We start from the raw sequence: 16,103 nt of genomic DNA, 5'->3' as shown, positions 1-16,103 counted from the left end.
GTGTGTGTGGGTGGGGTGAGCACATAAGTCATTCATAGCCTATTAATCTCCTAAAGCCGCCAGTGTGTAGTTGACTTGTGTATTTCAGATAAGGCTAACGCAAGCGCAAGGGGCGGGGCTTGCAGCCCCTCATCCAATCAAACAACCAAAAAAAGCATCTGTGACTGATTTCACGTCTGTCCTTCCTCTGCAGTTTGAGTCGAGCATCACCATGAGCGTCTTATGCAAGTTGCAGGTGGCTAACGGCGCAATTCAGTCCAAAGTTTTGCATGGAAATCTGTCGCTGAAGTTGCTCCCTTTCCTCAAACGATGACAGGAGGACGACGGAGCGGCAAGGAGGGAGCAAAGGGACGCGCACCAGACCAAGATGAGGCGCTTCTCCTCCTCGCGCTTTTTTTTTGGAGGCCAAAGTATTTGCATTGGCTTGCCGCCGAGCGCTCCTGTTTGTTAGCTTAGCCCTGTCCTTGCTAGCTCACTGTCGTTATTCAACGTCTGCAAAGCCAATGCGCTGAGCGAGGTCGCCAAATTGATTCTGAAGCTAAAGGCTTGTCACGTTTTTTTCAGGAAGTCACACCAATCCTGGCCTCGGCGAACTCATGGCGTCCCCACCCCCGTATTTGTCATCCCCATTTGTCATCGGCCGTGCCGAGCGTTTAGCGAGGCCATGTTCCAATTTGAAAGCTTCTTGCTCTTGGAAAAGCCTTTGGACGCATTTAGAAGAACGGAAAAGCTCCGGCGTGTGCGGCGTTCTTACCATGCGCAGCTCTCCCGTCGTGCGTGGCGTTCTTACTGTGCACGACTCTCCCGGCGTGCGTGGTGTTCTTACCGTGTGCGGCTCTGCGAGCTCTCCCGGTGTGCGCGGCTCTCCCGGCAGCTCCCTCTTGAGTCTGTTGTGCCAGTGCAGCGTGTGCATGAGCACTGCCTCCCACCTCCGCTCCAGGTTGATGGACAGCAGCTGCAAGGCCTGGTGCCGCCGCTCTGCCTCGGCCTCAGGCCCCGGCTGCGCTCCAACCCAGCAACAACCAATCAAAGAGACGCAAAGGAGCAAGGTCCCGTCTGACGTCGGAGGTACCCACCTGGTCCTGCCCGAGGAGCTTCTGGCAAAGCTTCAGAAGCCGTGAGACGCCGCATCGCCGAGCCCGCACGTCCCAACACAAACTCTGCAGGAGACGAGAGACAGCCTATTTCAAAAAGACAACAAGTGATCCGCCCGGCACCGTCGGCTCTGAAGAGCTTAGCGTCGTTGCCATCGGTCCCGTTAGTATTAACGGATGACGTCGGCGTTTGTGCGTCAAAAGCGGCGAGGGTGCAAAACGCCGCCACTTCGTCACCGCACTCCGCCCCAAAAACTCTTTATTTACAGGTCGGGGGTCGACCTTCTGACCACGTGGTGTAGGGACAACAACCTCCTGCTGAACGTCAGCAAGACCAAGGAGATTGTTGGGTCACACCCAACACCTGCCACTGACCATCGACGGTGCTGTGGTGGAGAGAGTGAGCAGCACCAGATTCCTGGGGCTGCACATCAGTGAATACCTCTCCTGGACCACCAACACTGCATCACTGGGGATGAAAGCTCAGCGCCGCCTGTACTTCCTGCGGAAACTCAGGCGAGCAAGTGCTCCACCAGCCATCATAGCCGTGGCACTATTGAGAGCGTCCTCTCCAGTTGTATCGCTGTATTGGGGTGGAAGCTGCACTTAATACAACATGAAGGCCCTGCAGCGCAGAGTGAACACAGCTGGTAGGATTATTGGAGCTTCACTCCCCTCCCTGAAGGACATTTACACCTCCCATCTCACCTGCAAGGCGACCACGATTGTGAGGGATGTGAGTCACCCCGCTCACACTTTGTTTCATCTACTGCCCTCTGGGAAGAGGTACAGAAGCCTGCGCTCCCGCACCACCAGACTCACCAACAGCTTCATACTCCAGGCTGTTAGGATCCTAAACTCTTTCCCCCCTCCACCCTCGGCTGCATAACGTCCTGGCCTTTTTGGCCAAGTTGGCTGCCATGCACTACTCCTCCTGTACTTTTGCGCTATATACTGACTGTCTGCTGTATGCACAATTGCTCCGTTTCAACCATGATGCTCTTATTTATTTACTTACTTATTTATTTATTTATTTATTTATTTATTTATCTATTTATTTATTTATTTATTTATTTATTTACTTATTTATTTATTTATTTATTTATTTATTTATTTATTTATTCATTGCTCTTATTTGTTCATTGTATGTGCCTTCTTGTTTTTACGTTTTGTATTGTTTACTTGAATGTTTTGTTTGTCCGTAATTTTCGGACTATAAGTCGCGTTTTTTTTTCATAGTTTGGGTGGGGCAGCGACTTATAATGAGGAGTGACTTATATGTGAATTTTTCCAAAAATTTTCCCCCCCAAAAAAAACCAAAAAGTGAAACCGCGATAAATGAACCGCAATGTAGCAAGGGATTACTGTACTTTGAATTTCAAGTGACGTCAGTAGCACGGCGCCGCGTGGCGCGGCGGTTGTTTACAGAAAGGACAAAGGTTGATCACGGGATAACGAAGATGACAAAGGGCCCCACGTACTACCGGCATCATTAGCGGGTTTGTTGTTTCTAAGTGACACGGAGGACGAAGCGTTTGAAGGATTTAAGGATTTGGAGTGACACAGGTTTTATTATGGCTTTTACGCACGCCCGGTCCTACTCTACGGAGCTCTCTTACACCTCCGTGGCTGGAAGTCCACGCCGCCACACGCCTGGAAGTTTGTTTTGTTAAATAAAGAGCCGTTTACCAAACCCACGTCTTTCCTTGTACTTTGTTAACGCTACAATATAGTTATATACTAGAGCTGTGGGATAACGACGAGGCTGACGTCAGGGCATTGTTGACAAAGGACGAGGAATTTGATCGATGGATTTAATGATTTAGAGTGCACAGATGGTTTGATAATATTATTGCTTATATAATAGTTATTTGATATCTAATTTATATAGTATCGTTATATGGGCCTGGAGAATATTTTGAAGTGCAAGCGCCGTCAGCGGCGCGCACCCATTGTTGACAAAGGACGATCGATGGATTTAATGAATTGGAGTGACACAGATGGTTTTATAAACGTGTTATTTATGTAATAGTTTTATTAATAACTCTGAAAGTTACGTCAGGCCCGTTCTCAGCGCTTTGTTTGTGTTTATGTCACGTTAGCATACCTATCATTTAGCCTGTTGTTGCTCATTCATGTCTGTTCTTGGTGTTGGATTTTGTCGAATAAATTTCCCCCCAAAATGCGACTTATACGCCGGAGCGACTTATATATATGTTTATTTTCACGTTATTGTGCATTTTATGGCTAATGCGACCTATATTCCAAGCGACTTTTAGTCCAAAAATTATGGTATATAATATTTAATATGCCGTGTCACCGTGGGATAGTAGGAAATGCAATTTCGATCTCTTTGTATGTCTTGACATGTGAAGAAATTGACAATAAAGCAGACTTTGACAATGTCGGGTACACCCAATTCATCAGGTGATACGCAACACTGAAAATTGCGACAATCTGCGCTGTGCCAAAATTGGGATGGAAACAAACATTTCACCTTGTTTTGGCCATCGTGTTTGCGTCGGAGCACTTTTGACCCTCTGCTCCCTCGCATCCTTTTTGGGATCATACTATTTGTGCTCAACGTGTGTTTCCTAATTTGCATGCATGTCACACTCATTTGCATACATTGATTGTGTGTGCGCAGCATCGCCAGGTGCTTGCTGCTGTTTGCCGTGTGACACCAGTTGATTAAAATCCCGTTACCGTTCCTACCTTCCTCCTGCCATACGTTCTTTGCCTTTGTTAAGGCCAGCACGCGCACACGATGCTCAGCACGCCACTGCTGCCTTTGCCTGGCTTCATTTATTATTTATTGTTTACAAGCCTAAAGTTGGTTTGTCTTGCACAACTTTGTTGGCTGCACTACTCCTCAAGAAATGTCAAAGATATTTGATATGGCGGACTTGTTGCAGGCTAAACATGGCGCAAGTCAATTGAACTTGAAGTCAATGCGTAATGAGCATAAAAGGAGGATAAAAGGGACCCGACAAGCGGGACCACAGATAGCCCAAACATGGCAAGAGATCGTCAAGGACGCAGGACAGCACTAAGGAAGGAAGGGAGGAGTGAACGGAGGGAGGAAGGAAGGCAGGAAGGAAATGAAGACTGGAAGTTAGGAAGGCAGGAAGCAGGGAAACAAGCGTGAAGGAGAGGCATCGCCCACCTTGAAGCTGGCCAGCTGCTGGCGAGCGTGGTGCCGGGGCCGCCGCAGGCAGGAGTTAAAGATGAGCAGCTCGGCGTGTCGCAGCCACGCCTTCAGCTCCTCGATGCTGGCCCGCAGATGCTCTGGGACATCCGAGCACAGCGACGGTGGCGGCGAGTGCATCTTCTGCACGTGAAGATATGAAGACAATGGCTTCCGTCAATCGTCATGACTGGCAAATGCCGACGTCGCTTTTTACGTTTCCACCATTTCAAGTGCAACTCAAAAGCAAACATTGCGTTTTCGCGTCCAGGCTAAAGCTAGCGTTGATGCTGTCGACAGTTCATGTTGTGGAAGCGCAACGTTTCATCTTCCTGGAACGTCGTTTGTCCGAGCAAAGCAAAGCAATTGCTTTTTGCTACGGCGCTCCCGAAATCGGAATAAATGCAAACACTGTTTACGTTCATTGAAAAAATCTTTGTTGTTTATGAAAAAAAAAATCATAGAAACCAGCCTGGAAATTTCTCATGACGGGTTTGTCGCAACGGATCAAGGAAGCAAGGAAGGAAGGAAGGAAGGAAGAAAGGTGTGCAGATACACACAGCTGCCGATGTTTGTTTTGCCGCGTTTGCTCCGAATGACGTCTCGCTCACGCCACTCATCCGCGTCGACTAATTCCAGCGTGCACAGCTGGCGCCGTCTCATCACCGTGATGAAAGACGGCGGCGGCGGTGGCGGCGGCTACGGCAGCGGCGTTTTGTTCCACGGAAGAAACAAACAAAAAAGTCTCCCGCGGAGCGAGCGGATGCCGTGGCGCCAAGCACCATCTGTGCGTGTCTCATCTCCGCCATTAGCGTTTGACAACGACGGCGACGTGAGCCCCAGACACAAACAAACGTCTCGCGAGTGGAAAGGACGCCGGCAGTCCAACGGTCACTCTTGCGCCTCCGTGAGCAGACGCTGACTCAACGGCCCGCAATTTGGGCCTTCAGATCTCGGCTCGCCATTGTATGGCTCGCAATTGTGCGGCTACCGCCAGCACTGCTTGAGGGTCGTCCGCCCTCACAGGGCATTTCGCCTTTGCCACATCAGACAAGAATGAGCTCCTTACTTCCTTCTCCCTTCCCTTCCCTTCCCTTCCCTTCCCTTCCCTTCCCTTCCCTTCCCTTCCCTTCCCTTCCCTTCCCTTCCCTTCCCTTCCCTTCCCTTCCCTTCCCTTCCCTTCCCTTCCGCATTCTGCCTTTCCTAGAGTTGGGCTGTCGTTTTTCCTCCTCACCTTCTATTTTCTTCCTCAACTCCCTCTTTGCCTCTTTCCTTATCTTTGTCTCCATCCTTCCATCTTTTCTTTGCCTTGTTGGGTGTTGTGCGGGATGTCCGATGTTGAGCCAGGAACAACAAAGATGTGGAGTATAGAGTTGGTTCTTTATTGGCAAGATCTTGGGTTGTTTAATGGCGGCCAATGCACGAGGCACGGCAGCAGATGAAACAACAGCTTCCTTCTCCTGGTCAGCTTCTTTTATACTGCCCGGAAAGGCGGGAACTTGTCACATGACCATTTGATACCTGAGTGTGGGGGGCGTTAGGGTTGATAGATTAGTTTGATCCTATTATCATGTTGGAATGTAACCCGTAATAATTAACCTAGCTTGTCCTGTCTTAACAAAGTAGTAGAACAAAGTGCTAAGATCCTTTGAACTGATTGACCAGCTGCAGAGGACGCAATCAAAGTTGTTCTGTTTACTCAACATCGTAAAAAAAACCCTGCTATGCTTTGATCAAAGGCCAGGGGTTTCACCCCCATCCTGTCCACTCACACCCCCACCCTGTTTCTCTCAATAAAAATGCTCTTGCAAGAGGCCTGAGTCAGACCTTATTCGTTTGCACAGCGACGAATGACTCTCCACTTGCAACTGTTGAAAAGGGCATACTGTCTCCCGTGTGGTTCTTGCAAAATAAGTTAAGAGTGAGAACCACTCTCACAGGGGGTCCCCCCTGTGTGTGTGTGTGTGTGTGTGTGTGTGTGTGTGTGTGTGTGTGTGTGTGTGTGTGTGTGTGTGTGTGTGTGTGTGTGTGTGTGTGTGCGTTCATGCAGTTATGTGTGTTGTATTCGTGTTCTGATTGAGCAGTTATGTTTATATAAAATAATAGAGAATTGTACAGATATGAGCATGAAAACACACGTGAGATTGTCTAACCTAACAGAACATGTACACATTGCTGTTGCTCTCTCTTCAGCCTCCTCATTTTCGCTCCCAAAACATCCTTCCCCCGTTTTGCACGGGTATCAGACAAAGATAACACAAGCAAAACCTAAAATGCCGTTTGAAAACACTGATGAGATTGATGAAAGATTGAAATTGAAAGACAATGCTAGCTGCTGCCTCCTGTGCGTGTGAGAAGGTCCCTTAGCCCTTAAATTCCAAATTAATTGTGTGACATTTACACTTGCTGGATCATCTTAAACATCAAAGTGGGCAAACACCGCCCAAAGAAGAAGAAGGGGAAAAAACAAACTCAACTTTTTTTTCCCACAATGCACTCAATGCTTCGGAAGATACCTTGCCTTTTTCTTTTCGGCCCCTTTACTCGATTAAACTCAGGCAAGATTTGTCGGAGCATTCAAGAACCACAAAGCCGCTGGTGTCGACAACACGCACGCAGTGCCCTACCCCACTGGATGAAGTGCCACGGTGCAAGCTCACAATTAACAGTAGTGTCGATCTCTGCCAAGAAACACACACACACTTGAAAATAAGGTTTCGTTGGCCCCCGGTGTTGCTATGGTTACGAGGTCGAGGTCCCCCAGCATTTGAGGGGAACAGCGAGGTTCTTTAACGGTCACGCGGAGCGAACGCACACGCACAAAGCTCTTCTAAAGCATCCCGGAAGACACACGCACGCTTCGAGTGAGCCACACAATCATCGATCTTGTCGGACATCAAAACTGTCCAAATGCATCCATCACGCCGCCATTCATCCATGACGAAACAAACAACGACGAATTTCATCATGGAAAAATGGAATCAAGTTTTGTAGTACGTTTTGGTTCGTGAAAAGAAGCAACTCAAAGCTACACTGCTCCGTCGCCGGCACTACGTCACCTCGACAATGGCACCAGCAGTGAAAGATGAGCGAAGTTGATCAAGAAGCGAGAATCTTAATAAGGCACGGCGACGTTTGTCGGCCGCCGCCAAGACTTGCGACAAGACGGCGACCTTGCACCCAGTTGAGAGGACCATCAATATTTCAGTGGCGCAGTTGACGCATCAAAAATCGGAGATGGAGAAGCAGACGTAGAACAATGGGTGGCGGCGGCAGCGGCGGCAGCAGCGGCGGTAGCAGCGGCGGCAGCAGCGGCGGCAGCAGCGGCGGCAGCGGCGGCAGCGGCGGTGGCGATCCCTCTCTCATGGAAAATTGATGCGTCTCATGAATATTCATGCGCGGATGAATATTTGAGCTGGCCGGCCTCCTTTGAAGGAATTAGCTTCATCTTTACACTTATCAATAATTTGAAGGCCAGTTGAGTGTGTTGGACCATGAATTAGTCATGTCAAAGTTGGAGATGCGACAAGAAAGAATCTCAAAACAAAATTGTGAAATGCAGGCGTGTGTGTGTCTTTTTTGTGCGTCTCTCTCGTATGCATTCATTTTTCTGCATGCGTGTGCAGTATATCTCTTGTGTTCATGTTTTGTGGTGGTCTTTCAGTTTTTTAAGAGTGTGTATTTGTGAATCTTTTCATTTGTGAGGATTCTTTTTTGTGTTTTTATGTTTTGCTAATTGTGTGTGCGCTTGTGCATCAGTTTTTCCATGCGTGTTTTGATGTTTGATCTTCTGTTAGCTTATCAAACCAGTTGCTGTTGGCGGGCGCCATTTTGTTGGCGGTTCAATGCTCATTTGCCAACGGCAAGGGAGGACGGGAGGAGCGGGCGAGCGGACGGCGGTTTTACCCGCGGCAGATGCTGCTTCGACATAGGCGGCCGTGGGATGTCGCTGGCCGCGGCGTCCGCGTCCGTCAGCAGCTCCTCGTAGGGGCGCTCAAAGTCTTGCGGGCTGAAGGAGGGAAAACACACCTGACGTGGACCGACAGGTACAAGTACCAGAGAGGAGGCGTGTGACAGCGCGCTGGAATCGACTCTGAACAAAATGACATGGGGCGGCAAGACAAGTCCTTCTGTGGAGCTGCTCAGCCTAAACGCTCTCAGATACGCGCACATCCGTCCTCCCAGAAAACCAAAAGGGATGCAGGAGGCAAGCACGACTTCAATGGATTTAGCATGTGCGCTCGCTCCCTCACTCGTTCCCTCACCAATTTCGCTCAATCAAGCAAATACGAGAAGTGACTCACTCGGTGGCACTGGCTCACGTACCTGTCTACGTGGCACCCCCCACCGGCGGGCGAGGCGTAGCACAGGCTGGCGAGCTTGGCGGCCAACTGCTGGAGGGTGTCTGGCTGGGCGTCATAGTGACTGCAAAGCAGTTCTGCCTGAGGGGGGGACAAAGACAAAATTTGTGACCGCAGCTGCGATTGCGACGCTGTTGTTTTCTCTGTCGGATCTAAATGTTGTCGTTGAGCATGTTTAAAAAGTTTGGAGTCAAAAGCAATCAACATCTGGAACAGTGTGCCAGATTAGCCTCTATGATGGAGCTACAAAGGGTGCTGCGCCGTCCGGCCTCATCCCGCATGCGAGCTGATATAAATCAGGCGCACCGTTTGCGCCAATCGCATTCGGTGGAACAAATGAGCTCTGGTACGAGCGAGCGGCTGAGCGTGAAGAGCGCACCCAGTGCACTCGAAGCGAGCAGCAGTCTCCTTCACGTGCGTCACGCCACGAATCCGGGCCACTCGCCACCGCTCGCGTGTAATTGCGTACAAATTGTATGGAGATGAGGCCGGGGCGGACACGCCGCCGTCGTCGGCCGTCTCATATACTTAGCGTAAGGATCCGGAAAGGTCATCCAATCTGTGGAGGCAGTGCGCCTCAATCAGGGAGCTAATAAACAAAACGGCAGGATGCAATCATCTGCGGACATGTGGAGAGCGGCGGGAAAAAAACAACCTGTGAGCCAGCTGACTTGCTCACGGCTGCTCCCGATTGTTCTTTCTTTCTGATGACACGTGGAAGGAAGGGGACGGCCGAAAGCAGAGCGCAAGATTGCGGTGCAGCCGATCACAACGCGGCAGAGCGGCGCTCTGCGATGTAGGCTTGCTTGCTTTTCGGGGCTTCATCTTGTTGACGTTCTATAGCCTCCGTCTTGTGGGTTCTGTATTGTTGATTGGGACAAGAGTTTTCTTCAAGCTTGTTGACCCTATATTGTTAAAACTACATAGAATTATTGGCCCGAAATTGTTGGCCACAGATTGTTGGCCCTTGATTGTTAAAACTAGATTGTCGGCCCCAAATTGTTGGCCCGAGATTGTTAAAACTAGATTGTTGGCCCGAGATTGTTGGCCCTAGATTGTTAAAGCTAGATTGTTGGCCCTTGATTGTTGGCCCGAGAGTTATGCTTATGTTTACTGGCCCTGGGTTGTAGCCTGTTGCTACTCCAATAGGGAGATACTCCAATAAGCAAGGATGAGAATGGCAAATGAAAAAAAACACTGAAAAGTAGCCAGGGTCTGGGGGCCGCATGCCCCACTGGGGCCTGTGCCCCCCCACTTGCCGCAGGGGGCCAGGGGCCTGTGCCCCCCCAATGGGGGCCGCAGTGGGCCATGAGCCACAGGCCCCCATTGGGGGCTGCAGGGGCCACAGGCTCCTATTGGGCGCCACAGGACCCACAGGCCCTGGGGGCTCAGGGGGAAAAGCTCCCTGGAAACTCCTGGTTTTTGGCATTATAGCAATCCCAAAACCATTACTTTCATCACTCAATTTCAACAGTTTTGTTAAAAAAATATTCCTGGTGGGCTATCAAGGTGAATATAATACAATCAAACCTCGGTTTTCGACCACAATCCGTTCTAGAAGGCGGTTCGAGAAGCGAATCGGTCAATTCCTAATATATTTGCCGGTTACATATAATGGAAAAGTGTTCATCTGTTCCAAGACTTTAAGCATTTTTTCATTTGCGCATTTTTGTCTGATCGCTCAACTGCAGCGCACCGCCTAACGCGCAACCGTAGCGCGTCGCCGATCGCACAACTGCACCGCGCTGGTTGCATTATTGTGACAGAGCCGTCGCTGAAATTTTGAAAATATTTTTAAACTCCTGATGTACTTTCCAAAATTCAAGTGGACGTAAGTGCGCAGGGAACTTAAATGTGTCCGATCGCGCAACTGCAGCGCACCGCCGAACACGCAAACGTAGCGCGTCACCGACCGCACAACTGCACCGCGCTGATCGCATTATTGTGACAGAGCTGTCGCTTAAATTTAGAAAATATTTTTAAAGTTGTGGTAAGTTTTAGCTGTCATGTGTCCCTGTATGTTGGCTTAGAACACATATGTCAGAGTCAAGGCCCGCGGGCCACATCCGGCCCGCGAGAAGGTTTTTTACGGCCCCTGGGATGATCTTGATTTATTATTAGAACCGGCCCGCAGACCGCAGCAAGCCGGCAGCCCGCAGATCTTTTACACGCACCAATACTACATTTCCCACAATGCAACGGTGACGCACCGAGCAGTACGCTGCTTCATTTCAGTGTTTATTATTAGCACAGCAGTCGTCAGCATAACTGTAAAATTAACTTTCAGATACCCATCAAAAATGGCAAAAAGGAAGGTGGACACTGAGAACCGGGAGTTTCAAACAAGGTGGGAGTCGGAGTATATGTTCACGGAGGTAGCAGGAAAACCTGTGTCTTCTGTGTGGAGAAAGTGTGGCGGTACTGAAAGAGTATAATCTGAGACGACATTATGAAACGAAAGACGCGAATTATTTTTTTTCTTTGAAGTAAATTTAGCCCACTTTTGCTAAAATAGAAAGTTTAAAAGTCAAAGTTTAATATTTGTTTTCACTGCATGTTACTTCTCCTTGAGGAAAGTGTTGTTTTTGATTAATAGATTTTTGCACTTTATTTTATTGTATTTCAATCCAATTATATTTTAAAAATATTTCAGTTGCGTGGATGATAGAAAATTGCTATTATTTTTTTCTTTGAAGTAAATTTAGCCCACTTTTGCTAAAATATAAAATATAGGTTACTGATGGTGCCTTAAACAATACAGGTTTCTTTCATTTAATGTTCATGTTATGGGATTTTTATATAAAGGAAATTTGTCGTTTGTGTCTGTTGAAAATTAAAGATTATTGACAGAGCCATAAGAAAATATTGCTTTATTTATCTGATCATGTTGGAATATATTTGTTAGGTTTTCAGTAGGTTCAATTAGGTTCACTAGACTATATGCGTCATTTAAAAAAAATTCAATGAACATTCGATCAGTCCGGCCCTCGGCTTGTAGCTAATTTTTTTATTTGGCCCTCCGTCCATTTGACTTTGACACCCCTGCCTTAGAAGGTCAATTAGTACCAGTGAGACTACCATAAGCTATTTTTGCTGGGCAGAGAGGCTTTAGTTTCAGTAATGTATAGGGACTTAGAATATGGATGGACCATTTGTTGGTGACCAGGGAGAGCCTAGTACATGCCCTTTTAGGGGCATCGAAAGCAAGCAGTAGACTGAGACTCGAACCGCAGCTGTTACTCAAAGCCATGACATCAGCGTCTTGCCAGCTATAAAAGGTGTGGGGCCTGGCAGAAGAGAGGGGCTGCTAACATCTTTGCTGTTGGGCCACTCGAATATTTGGAGAAACTTCACTCTGACATCGGTTGAATAAAATATTTTCCCAATCAGCCGTGTGACACCGGAGTATTCCTTCTCTGGGCCAGCCATCGTCCACCAAGTGTTTTTTGAAGACCAGCGAAGCAACAAAGACAATTCACCACAAAGTCCTGATGTACTTTCCAAAATTTAAGTGGACCTCAGTGCACAGGGAGCTTAATTTTGTCGGATCGCGCAACTGCAGCGCACTGCCGAACGCGCAACCGTAGCGCGCCACCGACCGCACAACTGCATCGCGCTGGTCGCATTATTGCGACAGAGCGGTCGTTAAAATTTAGAAAATACTTTTAAAGTCCTGATGTACTTTCCAAAATTTAAGTGGACCTCAGTGCGCAGGGAGCTTAATTTAGTCCGATCGCGCAACTGCAGCGCGCCGGGCGCTCACTGTCGCATTGCTTTAAGAGCGTCTTTGTGTTCCGATTAGTAAAATGTCGCGGCTCTCGAGCCATGCCCATCTGAAGCAGTTCCTGATCCCGTTCGACTTGTCTTTTTCCCTGGCACGATCCTCGTCTTTTTTCTCTAAAACCTTCGCCATGCTGGCGAAAACTTTTGCTGATTAGGCAAATGAGTAGGCAAATGATGTGACCAAAGTAGCACCAAAACGCTGCCGAAAATAAGGCGGCTGTTGTCGCAATACTGCTGCCAGCCGCCCCCCCCCCCATATAAAAAAAAAAAATCTCAACGGATCTACACGATTCACGAAAATGATACTCCCGACGGAAAATAACACGGAAATCCGCGGATCCGCGGAAGATTCTCATCCCTGAATAAGAGGGTGTTTTTGTCTTGATAGAGCAGAGCGGTGGGTAATGATACAGGATCAATAATGGAAATGAGGGCATGGCGCACGCAAATACACACACACGTGCGCTCACGTCAATACTGTAATAGTAATAGTGGAATGTGAAGCTGTTGAATGAACGCTCCACTTTGATCAACAGTGAATATGAGGGCCAGATGAACATGCACGTGCCCACGCACATGCGTGTTTTGTTGCTTTTCTAAACAAATGCCCACGCACATGCTTTGTTGCTTTTCTAAACAAACACATCTCAAATATGAATATGAGCAAGGATGTCAACGGATGGATGGACAGAACAAGATGGAGGACCTTTGGTGTTCGCTTGTAAGCTTCTCTTGTTGGCCTGTTTGATGGATGGACAGAACAAGATGGAGGACCTTTGGTGTTCGCTTGTAAGCTTCTCTTGTTGGCCTGTTTGTTAGCTTTGTTGGTGGCTAGTTAGCCCACCCACATGGGTGTTTCGGGTCACATTTGAGCTCGCCAGTCTTCAATGCGCTGCTGTTCCCCATGCGCTAAATGACCTGCTAACATCTCACAAACATGTGCTTTTCGCATGTGTGTGTTTCAGATGAAGACGTGTCAGGTGTCGACAAAGTGGCGTTGGCGGGTGTTTGGGGGGGGCGGGTGTTTGGGGGGGGGGGTGCTGCTGCGCCTCCCATTAATGGAGCAAATTAACATTAGCCAGCATGCTAATTAACATGCAGGCTAATTAGGAAATAATTAAGACACACAAAACTGGAGGAAACAAACGAGTCTGTGAGAGAGAACATGAAGGCTTTCCAACAAAATTGATCAAATGAATCTGAGCATCTGTTGTCCTCCATTCCTCCATCCACAATACCACGTGACACATACACTCTTCCAAAATAGTCAGGCAACATGAGGCGATCAGTTTGGAGACGTTACTTCCTCAAGTGTCGGTGGATTAATTGATTAAATGGTGAAGGTGCAGGGGGCGGGGCATAGCTTGCTTTTGACATTTCGGCAGTCAATTAAACTTCAAGACGATGGGGGGGCCTTTCTTTTTGCCGTTCTCTGGGGCGGCATCGCTGTCTTGTCGCCTTCATCCTCGTCATAATCAAACTCTCCGGTCAAAGCGAATAATTGTCAATGAATATTTAACAAGGATTCTGATGGAGCGATAGGCATCCTTCACCCTCGCTCAGCTCGTGCTGGCGCACACACGCTCTCGCAGCGTGGCCAGCGGTGCGTTGCGCTGGCGGTGGATTGCAAAGGGGGGGGGGTCGTGATGATGAAGCACAGAATACACAATTAACAAAGGGCCTCGCACATACAGTAACCAGGCCGCGCTATGACAGGCTAGGCTAGGCTAGGCGTGGGCGGACATTTTGAGTGGCAGTGACATTGAAATGAAGCGGGAGAGGTCACCGGGCCAATCGCTGCTTGTAGATGACAAGCTGAGGGACGCCGAGCCAGCCCGAATAATATTTCAAGGTGCTAAACAAGATGGTAACAGTTAGTGGCGGCAAAAATGATGAGGTGGCTTCTTACGAGAGCCGGCTGGGCAGAATGGGAAAATAACACATCCCTCCGTTCGGTCGCCAGGTGAGGGTGGCGAATCTGCTGCCCATGAGAACCCCTTGCGGCCGATAACAAACGATGCCTCAATGACCTCATCTGCGCTGATTTCGTGTGCCTCTCAGGTGCAAAGACACACGCACGCCTGCCTCCATCATCCCTTCATCCACTCATCCAATACGTCATTTCTTCCCTCCTCAGTCGCTTCTACCATGTTTATGGAGCACCGACGTGCTAAATTCTCCTGAAATGGCAACCAGAGCACAAGCGAGGGCACAAGCGAGGGCACAGGCGAGGGTACCGCCCGCCTGCATCACGCTCCATCCGGCACGTCGACAGCGCTTTTCCAAAATGCGCTCTGAATAGGAATAGCCACATCTTCATCTATACCCTTATGCTGAGTCTGGGAGCCGAGATGGCATCGGCATCACCCATCCCTCCATCCATTTCAATTAACTTGTCTTTGTCCATCCGTCCGTCCGTCCATCCATCCATCGTAGTCTTTTGACTTGTTAGCTTAAAGAAACATGTAGATTTGGTTGGCTTTCTAAAAGTGTGCAAATCAACCGTCGTGTGCCAGCGAGCAAGCGTGTGTGAATACAAAGAAGTTGAAACAAGGTTGAAATGTGGTTTTGATTGGCTTTGAGAGCGGCGGGGGGGTAGGGGTTGGGGCGAGGACGACGAGGGGGAGTCGTAATTGAGTCGTCAGGAGGACGCGTGTGTGTGTCCGTGCGCATTGGCGTGCGCAAATGTTTACATCTACAAACGAGTGTGTGCGTCCATGCGCGCGTGTGTTTGTGCGTGTGTTTTATCGTGTTGGGCTGAATTATTTCTCCACACTCCCTAATGAAAAATAGATGGAAGCCAATGTTCCACACATGCACACAGAGGCGTTGGTGTGGACTGAGCCAAACTCTGCTTTTCTCAAAGCGCCTCCCTCTTTTTTTTTCAAATTGGATTCAGGCCAAGGTTAGGGTTAGTCGTTGTGCCCGGCCCGGTGTGGCCCAGCCCAGCTGCTCCCAATTTAGGCTTCTTGTTCCGACGGTGAGAGTCGGGACACTTTGGGGGATCCATCGTCAACTTGGGGTTGTGTCAGCTATATGACTCGATGATGTCATGTCGAGTTGGCTTCAAGGGGAGCCTGAGTCTAAATGGGCCCTTCGGACAGAATTGTTTTGTGAGGTCCGAATGACACTTTTTAGTGTCATGGCTGCTTTTAATTCAAGCGTGTCGCGTCGCGGCAAATGTTTCTCTCAAAGTCAAGCGTGACTAAATTCATCTTTTGAAAAAAAGTTTTGTTTGCGTGACACGATTTTAACATGATGTTTTATGCATGGCCTTCTCGTATTCATTTGCGTGTCTGCGCGTGCATACCTGCACTGTTGCCGCCAGCACATGGCACACATCACTCACACTCGACTCTGCCGCCGCGTGCGGATTAACAGCAACACGGAGCTCCAAGTTTAATCTTAAATGATGGAAAGTGAAGTGCCGGCGTCTGATTGGTCGTCGCAGGTATCAGCCAGGAGTCCGATGGGCCCTAATTTGGTTTTTGGGAGATTGCAATAACCTCAGGACATTACTGAAATGAGTCGCACGCAAACAATCTTGACGCTCTTTTCGCCTTATCCCCACTTGAAAGTCAACTCAGTCCTGTTTGAAGTTCATACTCAACTGTATCTGTCTCTCTCACTCTCTCTCTCTCTCTCTCTCTCTCTCTCTCTCTCACACACACACACACA

General features: G+C 48.7%; 1 protein-coding gene across 6 annotated transcripts in view; it reads right to left on the bottom strand.

Moving 5' to 3' along the window:
- The window catches only part of akap6 (A-kinase anchoring protein 6), a 34,399-nt gene that overhangs the window by 6,756 nt on the left and 11,540 nt on the right, over window positions 1-16,103 (bottom strand). For 5 of the 6 annotated variants that reach the window (XM_088400057.1, XM_088400056.1, XM_088400054.1 and 2 more), the window contains 5 exons: window positions 8,608-8,723; window positions 8,188-8,290; window positions 4,261-4,425; window positions 1,077-1,160; window positions 755-1,000 (listed from right to left, as the gene is read on the bottom strand). In XM_088400057.1, the coding sequence (XP_088256183.1) occupies window positions 755-1,000; window positions 1,077-1,160; window positions 4,261-4,425; window positions 8,188-8,290; window positions 8,608-8,723 (714 nt within the window). The remainder of the gene's footprint in view (window positions 1-754; window positions 1,001-1,076; window positions 1,161-4,260; window positions 4,426-8,187; window positions 8,291-8,607; window positions 8,724-16,103) is intronic. The other variant, XM_088400058.1, reaches the window with a different exon arrangement.

This window comes from Syngnathus floridae, chromosome 16 (assembly GCF_059516105.1).
Source record: "Syngnathus floridae isolate MCC-2025c chromosome 16, RoL_Sflo_1.0, whole genome shotgun sequence".
In the NCBI taxonomy this organism is placed as follows: domain Eukaryota; kingdom Metazoa; phylum Chordata; class Actinopteri; order Syngnathiformes; family Syngnathidae; genus Syngnathus; species Syngnathus floridae.
The sequence above is the reverse complement of the archived record's forward strand: the minus strand, read 5'-3'. Positions and strand labels throughout refer to the sequence as shown.